General features: G+C 39.0%; 1 protein-coding gene across 1 annotated transcript in view; it reads right to left on the bottom strand.

Moving 5' to 3' along the window:
• Positions 1–12,306, bottom strand: part of LOC121385069 (carbohydrate sulfotransferase 1-like) — a 40,603-nt gene extending 28,297 nt beyond the window's left edge. The window contains exon 1 of the mRNA XM_041515605.1: positions 12,240–12,306. Within this exon, the coding sequence (XP_041371539.1) occupies positions 12,240–12,306 (67 nt within the window). The remainder of the gene's footprint in view (positions 1–12,239) is intronic.
• Positions 12,307–19,859: the final 7,553 nt, after the last annotated feature.

Here is a 19,859-nt window from a genome sequence, read left to right as displayed (position 1 = left end):
CATCTTCTCTGATAGTGTCAGCTCTGTACAGTCACTTCAAACCAATAAATCTACCAGACCAGACCAGACATAATAGCAGCTATCCATAGTGTACTCAATGAAATAAACCAACTTAAACTTAATGTAGTCTTTGAATGGGTCCCATCTCACGTAGGAATAATTGGCAATGAAGTAGCAGACCACGGAGCTAAAACAGCACTTTTAATCACCAGCAGAATTAAAACACTTCCATTAGGCATCAGCGAACTTATGTCCAAAGCTAGGAAACACTACATTAACAAATGGCAAGAAAGCTGGGATCAAACACCTAATACATGGCATTATAATACTAAACCAATAGTTAACTCTTTAAGACCTAAACACCAAACTTGTCATATAGATAAAACTATTACTAAACTTCGAATAGGGAAATCAATACAACTTAATAGTTCTTCCTTCAAAATAACCAATAAAAGTACTAACTGTGAGTGCGGCACTCCAGAAGATATGAAACATTATCTTCTGGATTGCACGCTGCACTACAATCACAGAAAAATAATGCTAGAATCATTAACTAAAGCCAACCCTACCATTATAATTACCCCTAACTCACTACTTAACCCAGATAAACATCATAAACAAGAAAGTTTTAAAGCCATATTCCACTTCGTCCAGTCCACCAAGTCTAAACTCTAGACGCCACCAACATCTCGCCCCGCCAGCGTTCAACTGACACGGAGCAGCGACCTTACAATACTATGCACTCCAACTCGGTTGACTGCGGGTGGGAATGGGAACGGTGGCACCCTCAGTGGGCTCTTGACACCCTAAATTAAATTAGAAAAGTCGTCATAGCGCAAGACATAACAACCATTAGCTACTGCTTAACACCGCCCGCCTGTACACGCCTTGGGTGGAGCAGCGACCCTAAGCACTCGATCTCAATTATTCACTCCAGCCCGGGGGACCAACGGCGGGATGGTTAACAAGCAACGTATGACTTCAATCAAATATAGGTTTTATAGCAACTCCGTCCCACCTGTACACCCCTTGGATGGAGCAGCGACCCTAAGCACTCGATCTCGATTACGCACTCCACTCCGGGTGGGGGGTGGGGGGAGAGTGTCAACGATGGAATGGTAACATAACAACCAATTAGCGACGGATGACTTTGCAACACCCCCCACCTGTAAGTTCCTCGGATGGAGCAGCGACCCTATGCACTCGACCTTCGATTAGGCACTCCATCCCGAGGAATCAAAGGTGAGGGAGAGCAAGTTATGACTAACTGACAAACGACCCTACTATTATGGTATAAATATAAAATATAAATAGTTATAATTTGTATTTATAACGGTAAATGTTTTAATTCTTCTTTTTTCTAGGAATTTCTTGCTGTGGTTAATCCTCTTAACTGGACACCGCAATACTTGAAATAATCTTCATGACTTTGCTTTCTGCACTTGCACCATGTACTAGCAAATAGAAGCTCTATTACAGCAAAATAAGGTGAGTTATTTAGGGTTCCTGGCGAAGATACAGATAAGAAAAGAGAAAACTCCAATTTATTACATATTAACTAGCCATGTAATCTTCATACCAGATAAGTGGAGAAACCGTAGTCAGGGGGATCTCAGGTGGGAGCGGGGTAATTCCTCTAGTCACGACATGTATACAGTTGCTTACGTAAATTTTCTTACCGTCAGTTGTCTACCTTATTTCTTAATAGATATTTGTTTTTGCTGCCAATAAGATATGCTAAGCACTAGGCTTTTTAATCAATACCTACACTATAAGGGAACACCATTCAAAATAGATAGCTAGGCTAGTATAATTACCCCCTCTCCTTGTATTTCATTATAATCCAAGGATAGGGGGGATGGGTGACTTTGAATAGCCGTTGGATTGCATTAGAATAGGGACTTAGGACATTAGGAACAACCTTAACACCAACTACAGTTTTACAAACAGACAGCACGCACAACGCATCAGTACATAGGGTGCATTGACTAATGATAACAATGCACCCGCCCCCAATAATGGCCCAGCACGTACTCTAATACGGAGCCGGGCAAAAGAAAAACTGGCTCCGAGTACACAATTGCACTGCACCTAGGGGAAGCTGGACAGAAGAATACCGGCTTCCCCTACCCCAATCCCAAATACTTGCTGCTGGTGGACTACTTGGGCACTTGGTGACACTGAAGAGGAGGACGCATTCAACACGACAAGACCAACAAAACCTCGGGACAACAATTCGGCGCCTTACTTACCGGTGTATGTACACAATTGCACGAGTCTCCCCTGGGTTGTCATGCCACGACCAGAAGCGGTCAGGCCCTTTTTAAGGGCCCTATGGGCAACCTAGGGAGACACCCCAGCATCATATAGATCTAATTAACGAGCTACTTTCGACTCACTAAATTCAAAACCTATGTTAGCTCTTGATCTTTCCTTTTGACCAACTGTTCAAAATTTCGCCAAGCTTCCTTAAATCAAAATTGCGACCTTTTCCATTTGGCATTTTACTTCGCTCCTTCAAAATTCCATAGCACCATTGCTGGTGCTCCCTTGTACCTGCCAGTGCAGGCGGTCCCTCCTCCCTCCCACCCCCACTTTCCTGTCCTGGACGGAGGAGCCGGCCGGGGCCGGCTCTTGTGCCCAGGACAGGCGTGCGCTACAACAGCCTGCTCTGAATGTGCACGTAAAACCCTATGACCTGACCTGACCTGACCTCATTCTTAACGGGCATTTTTGAGTTCCATATACAGAGACGTCATGAAATATATAAAATATGCATTTCTGAAGCATACGTTTAAAAAAAAGTATTTGGGAGTTGGATAACGGGCATAAAAAATCGAGTGTGATGCTGGTAAATGAAAGTGTTAACATCATGAGGATGTGGGTATCTGTTATGGTCGGATGAAGGTAACTGTTCGATGCATAATGCCGTTCAAGTCACACATAATTCAAAATTGGGTGATTGATTATTTAATTTGAATATAAGATGAAATGACTCGACAATAATGTCATACTCTATTCTGTAATAATATAACTTTATGTCTTTATAGTCTTCTTGTATTAAATTTCAAGATTGAAATAGTCCGACATATTACCCAAACTCTGAAAGATGAAAGGACAATTATCTCAAAAGAAAATTTAATATCAGATTATACCAAAATGGACATTAAAATATACTCCCGATATCTACCGAATCACGCACGCACGCACGCACGCCTTCCATTCAGTTATGTATTTTGTTGTTGAACATCGAAATACCCCGGCAAGGAAGAATTAAAAAAAAAAAAAGACAACTAGAGCTTAGCTCAGCAGCAGCCAAATATGCGAAGCTGTCCAACGTCTTTAGGTATCAGTGCTTCAACTAAACTTAGTTTTGCCATTTGATATACAATCGAACCTGCATATAACGGTTACTCAAGGGACCTGGCAAAAATAGCCGTTAATTACAAGTGGCCGTTATATACAGGTAAAATAAAACACATATAACATAACTCACTATAAAACCCCCACTACTAAACTGAAATGCATAAAGTGTCAACAGTCGTCAAACAAATATAAAATAAGACGGAGAAAGAAAGAAAAACATAAATTTTACTACATAAAAATGTTATTTAAAGCATCAATGTAATAAGTTTTGTTGAAACTAATTCTATTACACACTTTTTGAAAAAGTCATTTATATTTGATTTCTTTCCACGGCATTCTGTTACCTATTAAATTGATACACAACACATAAAAGGTTGCAGGTGTGAAATCATTATACATTAACAAAAGGCTCAGTTTGCCTATGTGTAATGGCTGAACAAACATGGTGGCAGATTGTCGGAACTGCTTGTCTGACTAGCAGCAATCACACACCTTGCAATGCAATACCTGTCAGTGTTGATGGGTCGAATACATGTGTATATATGTAAGTTCAATTCAAGCCTTACTTCAACCAATAACAAGTCGCCTTGTAAATTAAATGGCCAACCATATCATACATATATATATAAGACGTAAATTACGATTAATGATGTCTTGGAGCATATATCTGTTTTATTTTAACTTAAGTAAAACAATAACTTTATATTGTGACGGCGCAGGTCCAATACATGTATATATCTTGTGACCGTTATGACAAGTTCGGCTGTCCATTTTGGACCCAAAAAAAATAGTGGCCATTGTAATTTTGTGGCCGTTTTAGCAGGTTCAACCATTCATTTTGGTCCAAAAATAGTGGCCGTTGGCCGCATTGGTCAGGTTGCCATTATATACAGGTAAAATAAAGGAAATGCCTTGGGCGGGATTTATGATTACCGTTAGGGATAGGTGGCCGTTATATACAGGTGGCCGTTAGACCAGTCTCGACTAGTTATTAGCTGTGGACTTGCAGAGCGCGTTTTTGGCCGTGACCGCGGGCTAGGACCAGAAGACATTCGAGCTACTGTCCAGTCAGTACAAATGAATGACAACCACACACATATCAAGGCATCCGTATCTAACAAATTGCATAGGCTAAAGTCCAAGATCACAAGGTGAAATAATTTTTTGTCTGAGAAACTTCATAGAAAGTAAATTGTCTTCGTGCCTTACGTCATTGACAGATGTGTTACGTAGGAATGCACAGTTTCATTGATAAATAGCTATATGACCTAGGCACAACATGACGTCATTTTTGTTCATAGATGTGCGGTGTAATAAATGAAATACTATACTCGTTCCCGTGTGAGACCGTTTATTTACAACTTGTGTGTTTTCAATTGTATATCACTCGCTTTCGCTCGTGATGTACGAGTAAAAATAAACTAGCTGTAATATAAACGGTCTCACACGGGAACTCGTTCAGTATTTTCTGTGTAACGCTCCGTAACGGTAGACCATACGCCCCAAAATATTATGTAATGTTTGGGACCCCCCCCCCCCCCCCCCCCATTCACAAATAAGTCATGCGATGGGTGTAATGTAATTTTAACGTACTGTTTTGCAATTTGGGAAACGCAGATACCCATTTCAACTCGATTTATAATCCTCATTGAGTGTATACGTCTAGCTATAACTAATTAGGCCTATGTTAACATTGTCGCTATGACAGAGCGTTTATGAAGAAAAAGAAAGAAAAAAAAAAAAGAACAAATATTAAAAAACAGTGCGTTACATAACGCTGTTAAATACACCTAGACCCACCCCCCTGTAACGCCACTTAATGCTTGGACCTACACCCACCCACCCCCTCGAGCGTTCCGTAATATTTGAATGGCCTCAGTGTGCCTTTTGATGGTGTGTGTCAAAATAGTATTAACTCGGGCGGAGGATGTATCCCACAAATAGCACATGTAATAATCTGAAAAAGAATATGAAGGGGAAAACATAAGAATAATGTGTTTTTACTAATTGTTTCTAGACGCACATGGCGATCATTAATTATGAAGAGACAACTACAGCAGTTACTCTCATCCTACAGCTACGCTCATCATTGCAGTTGCCCGTATCCCTTTTGTCAGATTCCCACATCCCATCTGAAGCTGACTAGACAGTTACCTACATCATCGCTTCGAAGTTACCTTCATCATGCCTAACTTTCTGATTTTATTATCAGCCGAATTACAAAACTTATCATTAGTGCATCGATTCAAAATATATTCATACTAAACCAACTGCCGATACGCTCTATTAAAATGTGAATGCAATGCTTAGAAATAAGGAAATTCAAATTGATTAATACTCATGATATGCGTCCTCAGCTATATTGGATGCGAGTAACTACAGTTACCCGCATACGGTTATCCTCTGTGAGATTAACAACTAATTGTTCTTAGGAGTTGTAGGCTCACACTACCAACTGCCAGCAGAAAGTTGGTGAACTTTCTGCTCTGACGACTTCTATGACTGTCCAGCTGCTAGTCTGAGCGCTGTTACAACTCAATTCTCGTCGTATAACCAATTAGTTGTTCATCTGAGCGCATCCGCCGTAACTCGGGAGTTCTGGTAATTAGGCTACAACGCAACCGTCGAGTTGGCCAACGTCGTCGTAACAATTGACAGCCTGGTCCTAGCATAAAACACCAAAAGCCGTAGTTGAAACATACACTGAATGAATGAATGCATGAATGAATGAATGTTTAACGACACCCCAGCACGAAAAATACATCGGCTATTGGGTGTCAAACTATGGTAATGCAAACAAATAAAGTGATGATCAACATCAATATAAAAATTCAAAATTTAACTGAAAACAGTGTAAAGAAATGTGCAAAAAAACAAATATCACAGATAAATACTGACTTTTACTCAAAATTTCAATTATATCTCGAAAAAACCCAAGGGGATTTGTGCTGTATTGGCCAATCTCAAAGAGAATGTTACACCCCTGCACCACGGTGAGGTTACAGCACGTTCAGGGGAAACATACACTGAGGTGTCGTTAAAGAAAGATTGTGTTCCTTTTCTTTAATGTAATAAAACGGTCTAATGGATGTCAAACACACCGACAGGTTTCATAAACTTGTGTTATTTCTTTAAATTGTCAGCTGACTTCATTTAACATGGGGGGGGGGGAGGCGGGGGGCGACTCGTAGCCCAGTGGTAAAGCGTTCGCTTGATGCGCGGTCGGTCTATGATCGATCCCCGTCGGTGGACCCATTGGGCTATTTCTCGTTCCAGCCAGTTCTCTACAACTGGTGTAACAAAGACCGTGGTGTCCGGTCTGTGGGATGGTGCATATAAAAGATCCCTTGCTGCTAATCGGAAAGAGTAGCCCATGAAGTGGCGACAGCGGGTTTCCTCTCTCAATATTGTGTATGGTCCTTAACCATATGCCTGACGCCATATAACCGTAAATAAAATGTGTTGAGTGCGTCGTTAAAACATTTCCTTCCTTCATTTAACGGGGGGGGGGGGGGGGTAGCTCAGTCGGTTGAGAATTTGCCTGATATGATTGCGCGTCTGGATCGAACCACCTCGGTGGATCCATTCAACTGATTGTTTTTGTTGGGATTTTTTCTTGTTCCGTCCAGTGCACTACATCTTGTCAATGACGCGGTATGTATTTCCCTGACTCTGGGAAAGTGTATATAAATAAATGTAGCGAGGTTCGTCTGATGACTACTTGTCAGAATTACCAAATGTTTGAAATGCAATAGCCATGATTAATTAATCAATGTGCTCTAGTGGTGTCGTTAAACAAAACAATTTTTCATACAACATTCAACACTCTCACCATAGATTTAAAAAGAAAATTAACAAACATAGAGAAAACACACACACACACACAAAACAAAAAACAAAACAAAAAAACAAAAACAAAAAACTGAGAAAAAAACTACACACACACACACACACACACACACACATACATATAAGTTAAAAACAAATAAAATAAACAAAACAAAACAAAACAAACCCACAATGTAACGCACAACAGTGGAAGAACGGCCAACTATATATATATACAGTGGACTCTGTCTAAACCGGACTCACTGGGTACCATCGAAATAGTCCGGTTTACATAGAGGACCGTTTTAGACAGAGTTCATCCAGAGTTATGGTTCTTGAATGATCGACAACTCGCGATCTACAATGACATTTGAACCCATGGATGGTTGGGAAACACAGTCATACAAGCCAGACTTGCAATCGATTATTTCACAGACATAAACAAATATACTTAAAGTGACATTCCTGAGTTTGCTGCAGTTTTTAAGATGACTTTTAAGGAGACTTTTTAACGATTGTAATTACATTTTTCTGCATAAAATATTAGTGGCAGAACTTTAAACGTGTTTCTGGTCATTCTAATATTTGTACTAGGTTAAATTTCATTTTATTTCCTAAAATATGCTTTTTTTTTACATACAAAATTATTTGAAGACAAAATCCAGTTTTGGGCTTCTTACAAATATTAAGATGACCAGAAACACATTAAATATACAGATACTGATATTCTTAACCAGAAAATATATATAGAATCTCGTTGGCTCGAACCAAAAACCAAGTCCCGAGTTTTTTGTCGGTAAGTCCTTATATTAACTGATGATGGGTCGAATACGTTCAGAGTCGACTATAAGCGTTCGCTCGAACTAAATTATCGGTCCCGTCTGTGTTATTAGCTATATTTCCCTTGAACTGGTGATACCACCGAAAAGGACCAACAATTGCCGCGCTTGCGCAGTTGGTTATTACAACCTTTGGACTAATAATTTAGGCGGAACGAGTTATAGATGGATCGGAGAATCGCGACAATAGCCAAGCAATCCTTTCTTTGCCATACCTGTCACGTTGTGTGTTAAGCCAGCAACTATCGCTAAAAGTCTTTCAAGTACAGCTAGTGTCACGGTACCTTTTCGATGAACAGTGATACCAATCAAACAATTGACCTCGGCGGGAAGCGTTACTCTGAACACGTCTACCAGACCAGTTTTCAATGAAACCAGGGGCGAGGTACTCAGCTGTCATCACTTCAGCAACCACACATTGAATTAATACCGACAAGGGCTTCTGCGTCACACAATCGGAGTAATTTCTAATAAATCCTTTTACTCTGATATTTTGATGAAATTTTAAAGTTTGCAGTTACCAAAATAGTATTGTAACAGGTCAGTTCGCCCTTATTACTAGTTTACCCGAGTCATTTTGAACAGGGTTGATTCGTGCCTCTAACCGAGTCGTTTCGCCCCATGTTTCGATTCGCACTAATTTTTATTTTTTTAAAGGGACATTCCTGAGTTTGCTGCAATTTTTAATCGACTAACAGAGAATATTAGTGGCTGCATATTAAACGTGTTTCTGATCATTCCAATATTTGTAGTAGGTTAAATTTCATTTTATTTCCTAAAATGTTATTTTTTCGTACGTACGAAATTATTTGAAGACAAAATCCAGTTTGGGCTTCTTACAAATATCAAGACGACCAGAAACACATTGAATATGCAGACACTGATATTCTAAACAAGAAAATATATTTAATATGTAACTTTAATCGTAGAACTATTTTATTAGTCGGAAACATCTTACAATGGAGCAAACTCAGGAATGTCCCTTTAATAAAGTACATTTATTCATTGATTTGTCCTATATCCATTGATTTTTAGATGTCACACATTGCGTGTTTATATTTACGGATAAAAATATTATTATAATTTTGTTTATTTCCAGTATTATTTACTCAAGCCATATACATGAAATACGTACAGGCCTTAGATAATATACAGACAATGTATTCACATTAATAATTAATTTATGAACAGCCACACTGCATACTACTGATGTGCTGTGGTTTCTTATTAAATATACTACATACCCAGCTGAGGTTAAAACGCCGAGTACGGTATGTTGGTTTCGCATTAATATCCAAAAGACAGAAAATTACTTAATATTTGATAATGAATAATGAATAAACAGAAGAAAAAAATACTTCAAAACTATAATAAATATATTTATTTTGTGGGCGGAACGACTCGGTACGAATGAGATTTAGGGCGAAAGGGCGAAACAACGCAGAGTTCGAAATGGTTTTAGGGCTACACATTCGGTCCCAGACGTTTCATCCCCATAACCCTAGTCGTTTCGGCCCCGGTTATTGTTGTTTTATAAATCAAATTATTCAGTCACATGTGTTTTGTTATTAAATTTTATCGTAAGTATTGTAATTTCTTTCTCTCGTTTTCTTTCTTTCTCTCTTTTTGTGATTATTATTATTATTATTATTATTATTATTATTTAATTGAACATAATATCCGAGTGTTAAAGAATAAATAAGAGCCAACCAACCAAAACTGTATTTAGCTTTGATAATCGAAAAATGAAAATGAACTGATTTTCTTGTCTGTGTAAATACAATTTAATAAATTGCAATAAATTGTTTTGCGTTTGTTCTACTTAATTATATTTCCGTTGAATCGTTAGTGAAACAATGTTAAAATGTAATATACAAACATGAAAGTCTAAACATACTAAACGTAAGTTTCGTTTCCTTATTTTATCACCATATCATTTGTCAGTGATATTCTACATGAACGCGATGACGTACATGTTTATGTGTGTATGTGCGTGCGTGTCACGGTGTATAATATGTATGTAGGCCTATTGTATGTATGCGCGCGCGCGCATGTGTGTGTGTGTGTGTGTGTGTGTGTGTGCGCGCGCGCGCGCAATGAATGTTATTCGACAAATTAATGTTACACATTTGTATTTTATTTATATTATTACCGATGTATATGACCATCTAAAGTGTTACTATATATCTATATATATATATATATATATATATATATATATATATATATATATATATATATATATATATATATATATATATGTATGTGACGTAATTTAGCTACTTTGATCTTAAGGCCACCGCAGACCTTTGCCACAAGGTGCAATTTTAACAAAAATCGCACGACTCGTCGTTGCATCGTGTGCGCTAGCCTGCAATGCAATTTTTGTTGCATGCAACTGAAATTGCTGCGATCAAACATGTTTGATTTTATTGCATGTGATTGCATCTACCAATGCAACAAAACATTGACGCAATAATTTAAACTGCCAATGAATGGGTAGATAGTGATCACATGACACAAAATGGCAGCCTCCAGCAGTATATGGTCTGCAAAAACAGAGGATGAATTAGTGGTGATGTAGCAGACAATGTCATGTCTTTTTGAAACAGCATCCCCTGAATACAGCAACATGGCTAAAAGGGAGATGTGTCTTGCAGAGATGGCATCTGCGCTTGGAATACCAGGTATGTTTATATAGGTTTTGTACAAAAATTATGTATATATATCCTAAAGGACAAAAAAGCGTGCGGAACGAATTCAGTGCTACTTTACTTAAATTCACTCTTCTGCGTCATAACAAATATGTTGTAGAACATATCTCACTGACCACCGTCAAACCAAATGCGGGGTAAAACCGCCATTTTGATTGTCACGTGATCACTTCTAGACTAAAATTGCTGGTTGTCGCATGTGTGTGCGGATAAAAGAAAAAAAAAGAGATGTTTTATTTAACGACGCACTCAACACATTTTATTTACGGTTATATAGCGTCAGACATATGGTTAAGAACCACACAGATTTTGAGAGGAAACCCGCTGTCGTCACTACATGGGCTACTCTTTCCGATTAGCAGCAAGGGATCTTTTATTTGCGCTTCCCACAGGCAGGATAGCGCAAACCATGGCCTTTGTTGAACCAGTTATGGATCACTGGTCGGTGCAAGTGGTTTATACCTACCCATTGAGCCTTGCGGAGCACTCACGTAGAGTTTGGAGTCGGTTAAATGGTAATGTGAAATGTGAAATGAAAGTCGTAGAGCATTGGGTGGAATGCCCCCCCCCCCCCAAAAAAAAAAAACACAGAAAAAACGAGAAAAAACCCCGAAAGGAATTGTTGAAGGAAGGAAGGAAATGTTTTATTTAACGACGCACTCAACACATTTTATTTACGGTTATATGGCATCAGACATATGGTTAACGATCACACAGATATTGAAAGAGGAAACCCACTGTCGCCACTTCATGGGAAGGAAGGAAATGTTTTATTTAACGACGCACTCAACACATTTTATTTACGGTTATATGGCGTCCGACATATGGTTAACGACCACACAGATATTGAGAGAGGAAACCCACTGTCGCCACTTCATGGGCTACTCTTTTCGATTAGCAGCAAGGGATCTTTTATATGCACCATCCCACAGACAGGGTAGTACATAACACGGCCTTTGATATACCAGTCGAGTGGCACTGGCTGGAACGAGAAATAGTCCAATGGGTCCACCGACGGGGATCGATCCCAGACCGACCGCGCATCGAGCGAGCGCTTTACCACTGGGCTACGTGCCCCCCAAAAAAGAAAGAAAAAGGAATGAGTATCAACATTTTTATACGTAAGTCATTGATCTAATTGGGATATGAAAAACACGATTGAGAATCAACATTTTGATATGCAAGTCGTGGAACACTGGATGGGACAGGAAAACACGAAAGTGTATAAACATTGTGAAAAAAAACGATTGGTTATAAACATTATGATATGAAAGTCATAAAACCTGTTGGGACGGAAAAAAACGATTGGTTATAAACATTATGATATAAAACCTGTTAGGACGGAAAAACACAATTGGGTATCATAATTATGATATTATGCAAGTCACGGATTACTGGTTGGGACGGGAAAACCCGAATGAGTATCATCATTTTGATATGCAAGCCATGTATCACAGGGTGGAACGGGAAAACAACAACACAAAAGCGTTACCTTGCAGTATGGCGATCACGAACAGCGCAAGGAAACCGAACACCAGTCTTGGCTTACACAACGGCATTTCACAACAGTGCATCGGCGATCAGTGGTCAGGTGTCCATAGCTTGCCTTCGTTTTTAAAGAAGCTGTCGCCATTGCCATTGACAGAGGTGAAGTCACGTGATTCGCCATGACACATTAAAAGAAACCCTCTGATCTATATATATTGATTCCAGGTGTTATTAACAATATATTCATTCCACGTCATCGGATTTAGGACTGGTAACAGCTAGACGTCAAACAATTGGTAATTTTAACACATTGCCGTAGAGAGAAAAATCGAGATATACTGATATATTATGATTCAGAAGTACTTGTATAAAGTCCATGTGAGTTCAATGACACCACTAGAGAACACTGATTTATTAATCATCGGCCGTTGGATGTCAAACATAATTTTGATAATTTTAACATATTGTCTTAGAGAGGAAACCCGCGGTATTCTGAAACATTAAGATTCAGAAGTACTTGTATAAAGTTTGTTTAAGTTCAACGACACCACTAGAGCACGTTGATTTATTAATCATCGGCCGTTGGATGTCAAACATAAATTTGATACTTTTAACATACTGTCTTAGAGAGGAAACCCGCGGTATACTGAAACATAAATATTCTGAAGTACGTATATAAAGTTTGTTTAAGTTCAACGACACCACTAGAGCACGTTAATTTATTAATCATCGGCCGTTGGATGTCAAACATAATTTTGATAATTTTAACATATTGTCTTAGAGAGGAAACCCGAGGTATACTGAAACATTAATATTCAGAAGTACTTGTATAAAGTTTGTTTAAGTTCAACGACACCACTAGAGCACATTGATTTATTAATCATCGGCTACTGAATGTCAAATGTGGAAATTTGAAGTAGTCTGAGAGAGGAAACTCGCTACATTTTTTATTAGTAGCAAGGGATGTTTTATATGCACCATTCCACAGACAAGATAGCACTATGGTCTTTAAAGTCGCACGCCCTAGTTTCAGCCCGCGAAAATTAATTCTAATTTTGGTTAATCTACAAAACTGTAACACACTTAGATCACGTTTTTATAAAATAGAGTGAAAAAGCAGGTTTTATATCGATAAATACCATGGGAATCCCCGTGACCCAATTACTTGAAATATTTTTGAAAGTTAGTATTCTGATGTCACCGGTAGATGTCGCTCGAAGCACATAAATGCCTATGTCACGACAAATTTCCCAGAGTGCACACAGACTTGGGGTGCGTTCCTTTCACCTCTCCTGGGCATGTTCCAACTGTTCTGTCCTGGACCGCGAAAGGAATGAGTTTGGAACAGGAAGTTACTTTACCAACATGGGTGCTTCTGTTGAGGAAGTGGCTGCTGCAGCAATCATGATACTTGAATCGGAATAAGACGACAATGATAGTCCGTCACTGACCATGTTGACTATACTACAGTGTTTGAAATAATAAATTTTATATATAAACCGCAATTAGCCTACATTTGCTATTCGGCATCGGGTACTAGTGGCTAACCTATTGTTATTAGCAATTAGATGCACCGTTTATTATTGTTTGTAGTAGCAGTAGTAGTAGTAGTAGTAGTAGTAGTAGTAGTAGTAGTAGTAGTAGTAGTAGTAGTAGTAGTAGTAGTAGTAGTAGTACAGTCTGTAGGAACAAGAGGTGGGGAGGCACTTCCCCTCCCCAGGACGAAAATGTAAGGTTGTTTTTGTCCTACTCTATTTAAATAAAGGTAACAATATAGCTTGTGCCCCCACCCCAATCCCCACCCCCTAAGGTTGTATCCCCTCTACAGACTTAGCAAAATTATTGGTTTTACGGGTTTGTAACGTTTTGTATTGAGATACTTACTTGTCTGAACTTTATTGTTAATGAAAATGTTTACGAACTGTGAAGAGAAACCTCACAAATGAACGACAAGCAAACGACAACAAATTGGATGTTGATCGCGCGAATCGTGCACGAGAAAACAAACCGAACCAAAATGATAACGGCCACGTGGTATACCAACGTCTGTGACGTTGAAACGGGAAAATCCCCTCTAAAAATAGATTAGACCTTGTCTGCTCAACGTTTTTTTCTCAGACGCGCGAGCGTTTTTAAAAAATACGAAAAATGCATTTTGTGGTATTACAAACACCAGGATTACCAGGATTACCCAAAAAACACATCAGGTGAATGGAAATGTATATTCCAAATAATAAAATGTAAGTAAAGTGCAATTTTATTTGTGAGAAAATGGGTTTAATAGCGAAAAACAACGGCGTAATGGTTAACAACTAGGGCGTGTCCCTTTAATATACCAGTTGCGTTGCACTGGCTGGAACAAGAAATAACCCAAATGGATCCACCGACGGGGATCGATCATAGACCTGTCGTGATCTCTGACTAGCTATTTTAGTGATGAACTTGGGAACAAAGAGATGATACAATATTAAAACTCCCCAATTTTTTGGTCTATTTCTCGTTTCAGCCAGTGCTCCACATCTGGTGTAAAATAGGCCGTGGTATCTACTATCCTGTCTATGGGACGGTGCATATAAAAGATCCCTTGCTGCTAATAATGGAAAAGAGTAGCTCATGAAGTGGCGACACCGGGTTTCCTCTATCAATATATGTGTGGTCCTTAACCATATGTCTGACGCCATATAACCGTAAATACAATGTGCTGAGTGCGACGTTAAATAAATTAGTTCCTTCCTCACACAGCCCCAGTGCAGTGGCGTAGGCGGGATTTTGTATTGGGGGGGGGGGGGGGGGGGCACCTGGCAGTAAACAATGATATCGAGTACGCCACTGATCACCCCTAATTTTCCGGAATGGGTATGGCCCCATGCCCCCCCCCCCCCCCCCCCCCCGGCTACGGCCACTGCCCCAGTGTGCAACAGATGTTACTTCAATATTTGTAATGAAGTTCTGGTTGCGAGGATGTGTTCAATTGTGTGATTTTAAAAAGGGAATAGCTATTGATTACTTTTTGGAGTGCATTTGTACTACGAAGGACGTAGCCCAGTGATGATGGCCGGCTCGGTGGCGTCGTGGTTATGCCATCGGTCTACAGGCTGGTAGGTACTGGGTTCGGATCCCAGTCGAGGCATGGGATTTTTAATCTAGATACCAACTCCAAACCCTTGAGTAAATGCTCCGCAAGGCTCAATGGGTAGGTGTAAAACTACTTGCACCGACCAGTGATCCATAACTGGTTCAACAAAGGCCATGGTTTGTGCTATCCTGCCTGTGGGAAGCGCAAATAAAAGATCCCTTGCTGCTAATCGGAAAGAGCAGCCCATGTAGTGGCGACAGCGGGTTTCCTCTGAAAATCTGTGTTGTCCTTAACCATATGTCTGACGCCATATAACCGTAAATAAAAATGTGTTGAATGCGTCGTTAAATAAAACATTTCTTTCTTTTAGCCCAGTGATATAGCGCCTTTCGTGATGCGTGGTTGGTTTGGGATCGATCCCAGTCAGTGAACCCAATTGGGTTAATTTTGTTTTGTTACAGCCATTGCTCCACGACTGGTGTAACAAAGGCCGTGGTATGTACTATTCTGTCTGTAAAATGGCATATAAAAGATCCCTTGCTGCTAATCAAACGAGAAGTCCATAAAATGGTCGCAGCGGGTTTCCTCTCTAATAATCTGTGTGGCTCTAATGCATATTTCCGACATCATATAGCCATAATAAAAATGTGATTTGGTTAACGACACCACTAGAGCACATTGATTTATTAATCAGCGGCTATTGGATGTCAAACATTTGGTAATTCTGACATCTTGTCTTAAACAGGAAACCCTAGGAAACAGTTTTTCATTGGTGGCAAAGGATCTTTTATATGGACCATCCCACAGACTAGGATGGCACATACCTAGGCATTTGACATACTAGTTGTGGTGCACTGGCTGGAACGAGAAATAGCCCAAATAGGCAATCCGACGGATACCGATCTCAGACCGACCGCGCTTCAAGCGATAGCTTTACCACTGGGCTACGTCACGCTCCTAAAATATGTCGAGTGTGTCGTTAAATAAAACATGGCGTGCGCTACAACAGCTTGCTCTGAATGTCCACTTAAGACACTATAACCTGATCTAAATAAAATAGTCTTTCTCCTTTCTTTGGTACAGCGTACAACCTTTTCAATGTATTCATGGCGTCATCAGCTAGTTTGGAGAAACAGGATATGTACAGGATTATGGTGGAGAGTGATTTAGTAAATAATAATAATAATAATAATAATAATAATAATAATAATAATAATAATAAATAAATAAAGGTACTATTGACTTATATTATTCAATACACACAAGTCATTATTAAGTATACTAAGAGATACGTGTATTATTGGTTTAATATACATCAATGGCGTAGCCAGCATGAGGCAGACGAGGCGCTTGTCTCGTCTGGAATTTCCCCAGATTTATTTAGTTTTTCCTCATGACACTGGTATTTATTTTACAGGTCTGGGTTTGTCTCGGCGTTTTTTCACTCTCTGGCTACGCCCCAGTACAAGTAAAGGAATAGTACTATACTGAATAAATAGAAGTAATGCTATTATTAACCAATTTGCTCCAATAGCTGATCTCTAACGGCATTTGCTCTAAATAAATATTTTCCGAGATTATTAAGTTGTTTTACATTGACAGACGCTATTAAGTGGGTAAGCTTGAAAACGTTTAGACGTTTATGGTAATATTTTAAAATAAATTTCATTCTTAAATCATTATATCGTGTGCACTGGGGGATAAAATCATACTCGTCTTCTATTTCATTTTGGTCACATAGTGTACATTTTCTCTGTGATCTTCCAATATTTCTATTCCTGCCAGATTCTATATTTAATTTATGTGCACATATTCTGATTTTAGTTATTTCTTTTAAATGACGTACGTCCAATGGTTTTCTAAGATAATCTTGTAATTTTAAATTATTTAACAAGTGTTTGTATAGACTTCCCTTTGGGGTTACCATTATTTTACTGTAACATTGTAGCTTGAATATATCAGTTATCCTTTCTCTAATTACATTGTAAAAATTGTTATCAACATGTACTAAGTTCCATATATAATTTAAACCTAGTTCGTTTAGTTTCTGTGTGACCTTCATTAACCAGTCATCTTCATACTGAACAATTTCCTCATGTATAGCTCTTAATATACTGTTATTAATGTAACGCAGTTTTATCCAATATTTAAAAATCTGTAATTTTCTTATAATGTACATTAGGAATCGTCCTAATTCACTATAAACAAAAAAAGAAAAAGAAAGAAAGAAAAGTTTTATTTAACGACGCACTCAACACATTTTATTTACGGTTATATGGCGTCAGACATATGGTTACGGACCACACAGATATTGAGAGGAAACCCGCTGTCGCCACTTCATGGGCTACTCTTTTCAATATGCACCATCTCACAGACAGGGTAGTACATACCACGGCCTTTGATATGCGAGTCATGGTGCACTGGCTGGAGCGATAGCCCAATGGGCTGACTGACGGGGATCGATCCCACACCGACCGCGCATCGAGCGAGCGCTTTACCACTGGGCTACGCCCCGCCCCACTATAAATAAAATCATTACGACTTCTTCTTTGTATCTCTAATAGTCTTTTCTCAATGTCCTGGCCAGGATGAAAACCACACACTTCAGATCCGTAACTAAGAAGATAAATTATACTATATTCTCATTATCTTGCAGTTTTGAATTTTAAAATACACCTGCACTGCTAAACCATTGAAACTCTGTCTTTTACCTTTCGGTGATTAAAGTAATGTTGCGAGTTTTCTGTAACTTAAAAGAGAATTCTTGGGAAAACCAGTTTATACCCATAATATCTGTATCATATAATCTCAAACTTAATACAACGTATTTTTGTAGACTGTACAGGGTATTTGTGATTTGAAGCATTTCTTTTTCGAACAGTATATTCTTTTCTTTTTTTTAAAATAATAATTAATATATAACAGCAACATATAAATAGTAATTATAGTGTCATTGGAGCTAATATTTTATAGCTTGCACTTTTTAATGTAATACAGAATGAATGAATGAATGTTTAACGACACCCCAGCACGAAAAATACATCGGCTATTGGGTGTCACACTATGGTAATGCAAACAAATAAGGTGATGATCAACATCAATATAAAAATTCAAGATTTAAATAAAAACAGTGTAAAGAACCGTGCAAAAACACAAAAATCACAGATAGATACTGACTTTTACTCAAAATTTCAATTTATGCTGTATTGGCCATTCTCAAAGAGAATGTTATACCCCTGCACCACGCGCAGAGGTAATGTGATACAGAGTAAGAAATAGTTAATTGGCGGCCATTTTGAATTGTGACGTCACCTGGCCAACAGGTGTCACAGGCACATTGGTCTTATGTCAAGTTTTACTCTACACATGATGGCCTAACTGGATGTAAAGTGGCATGTTAGTATCACATTTTGCACTATTATACCGTAACTCTACTGCTCTGTACTCCATTACACCATAAGTAGGTAGGTTATCTCTTGCGTCAACATTAATTATTCATATTCCCTACACATTGCGAGTGTCAGTGCGAATACTTTTTACATGCTCATATACCACTAGAGTTTCGAGCATGTCCGTCCCGGGGCCTGTCTCTGGATAGCCAGGGGCTTGTCCCGGGACAGAAAAAAATTAAGCGGACAATTTTGAAATTTATATCCAAAACTTAAATATGGGCCTTTAAAATTTTGATGCGCATCTCTAATCAATATAATTAATAAAGATCGGTGGCCTGACTCGGGATGGAGTGTGTGTGTGTGGGGTGGGGGGGGGGGGAGTTAGAGTTGAAAATGGGCAGAATTTTGAAAATAGCAAACAGTAAAAAAGTTAATTTAATTTAAAAAAAGAAGAAAAAAGTTACAAGCCAAAAATAAAAAGAATTGACTGCTCGGTCGAATATTTATATAATTTGGAGCATTTTAGGACAGTCCAAAAATAAGAGAAAGAAGAGAGGATCGGACTATTTAATAATATTAAAAAAAGAAAGTAATTTCGACATAAACTTTTGAACGAAGGTCTAAAAGTTTAAAGTCCGATCAATATGTCCACGTGAGTGGCCTTGTTAAGGCCGTTATGGTGCACAGCTTGTAGGGACGAGATGGGTTGCATCCCGTCAAGAAAACCCCTAGATTGACAGTCAATAGACGTTGATGGTGTAGTGCTGTACTGAAATACAGATCTTGAGAAGCCGGATCCGTCTGAACGAGAGAGAGAATCAGACTAGGGTATAGTCCAGTCGTCATGGGTTGGTATACTGCTGCGGACGGGCCCGACTTCGGAGGATACGAGATGGTATCACAATAAAACAAAGTAAAGTTTAGAAAAGAGTAGTAGGGGCCGACCCCGCTTCCTATTTCTTTTTAGAGTGGTGCGGTCAAGCTTCCAGTGCTGCTAGGACAGGCTCGGACATGTAGAGACTAAACGCGAACAACCGTGGCGTTCTGCAGAATGGCCGTCATACGAGACACGAAAAAAACAAGTCAACATAGTCAGACGGAGAAATGACGTGGAGGCAAGGAATCTCGCTAACAAAGAATCCAACCTGGCCGTGCA

This window comes from Gigantopelta aegis, chromosome 11 (genome assembly GCF_016097555.1).
Source record: "Gigantopelta aegis isolate Gae_Host chromosome 11, Gae_host_genome, whole genome shotgun sequence".
NCBI lineage: Eukaryota > Metazoa > Mollusca > Gastropoda > Neomphalida > Peltospiridae > Gigantopelta > Gigantopelta aegis.
Note: the sequence above shows the minus strand (reverse complement) of the source record. Positions and strands in the feature narration are given on the sequence as shown.